Genomic DNA, 1,096 nt, shown 5'->3' with positions numbered 1-1,096 from the left:
GGCGCTGAGCGCTGTTCTTCTGAAACTGGGGGGTTTGTGCCGGGGCGCGGGGCAGCAGCGTTGCAGCGCGGGGAGGGTTTTTCGCCTTCGGGGCAGCCGCCGATGGAAACGCAGAGACCTGGGCACCTTACGGGGTTCCTGCCAGTCTGAAAATGTGCTTGAGCTTGTAGCTGCCGTGCTCTGCTTTGTGTGGGATATGCGTGAGCTGTCGCTGCAGCCGGGACTCTGCAGTTAAAGATGCTGCACCTGTGAGTCTGCAGAGCCAGGTGGGATTTAGAGCCTGGCCTGAGGCAGGAATGAGGGCAGGTTTGGATAGCGGCTCGTCAGCTTAAGCTGCCGTGCCACTGATGAGCTCGCCTGTGTGCTGCTCTTATTGCTGCTTACAAAATGCCAGATGTCCATGCAGTTTTAAGCATTGTCCATTGAAGAAAACCGCTCGAGAGGGAGTCAGCAAAAAGATCCAATCGCTTTCTGTTTTTAAAATTATTTGACTTGCTTGATTTCCATATAATTTATCTACGAGAGCCAATTCATGCGAGAGCATCCATTTACAGAAGTGCCAAGGCTATGAGAGAACGCAGCCAGCAGAGCCTCGGCGGACACGTCCTGTATGTGGGGCTGCTCAGACATCCAGGAATGCTGCACCGGGCTAAGTACAGCCGGTTCAGGAATGATTCCATAACATCCCTAGACGAAGGTGCGCAAAATACGCCTTTAAATATCAAAGGTTCTTCCTCCTCTTCTCATTCTTCAACACCTAATTTACTGACAGAAGATGTCTCCTTGGGGCCGCAGGACACCTGCACCACCCTGTGCACGCTGATCCCCCGGATGGCGAACATCAAACTGGCCAACCCGTCCAGCCTGCCGGGGCTGAAAAGCTTCTGCCTGGGGACGAAGGAGGTGCCGCGAATTAAGCTCACCGAGTGTGTCACCATCCCCAGCAGCCCAACCTCGCCCGAGATCAGCTGCCTCTCGGCCTCCTACCCACAGCCCGACCTGGACAAGTTGCCCCTCACCCCCAGGCCGTCGGGACACGGCTCGGTGTGGGGGGCTGAGGACGCTGCTCCCGCGGGCGGGCAGGGGCAGGGGCAGG

General features: G+C 56.8%; 1 protein-coding gene across 1 annotated transcript in view; it reads left to right on the top strand.

Moving 5' to 3' along the window:
* The first annotated feature begins 567 nt into the window (after nucleotides 1–567).
* Nucleotides 568–1,096, top strand: part of SHC4 (SHC (Src homology 2 domain containing) family, member 4) — a 28,472-nt gene continuing 27,943 nt past the window's right edge. The window contains exon 1 of the mRNA XM_009994551.1: nucleotides 568–1,044. Within this exon, the coding sequence (XP_009992853.1) occupies nucleotides 568–1,044 (477 nt within the window). The remainder of the gene's footprint in view (nucleotides 1,045–1,096) is intronic.

Source organism: Chaetura pelagica, unplaced genomic scaffold (genome assembly GCF_000747805.2).
Source record: "Chaetura pelagica isolate M959 unplaced genomic scaffold, ChaPel_1.0 scaffold222, whole genome shotgun sequence".
NCBI classification, from domain to species: domain Eukaryota; kingdom Metazoa; phylum Chordata; class Aves; order Apodiformes; family Apodidae; genus Chaetura; species Chaetura pelagica.
This window is presented reverse-complemented; position numbering and strand designations above follow the sequence as displayed.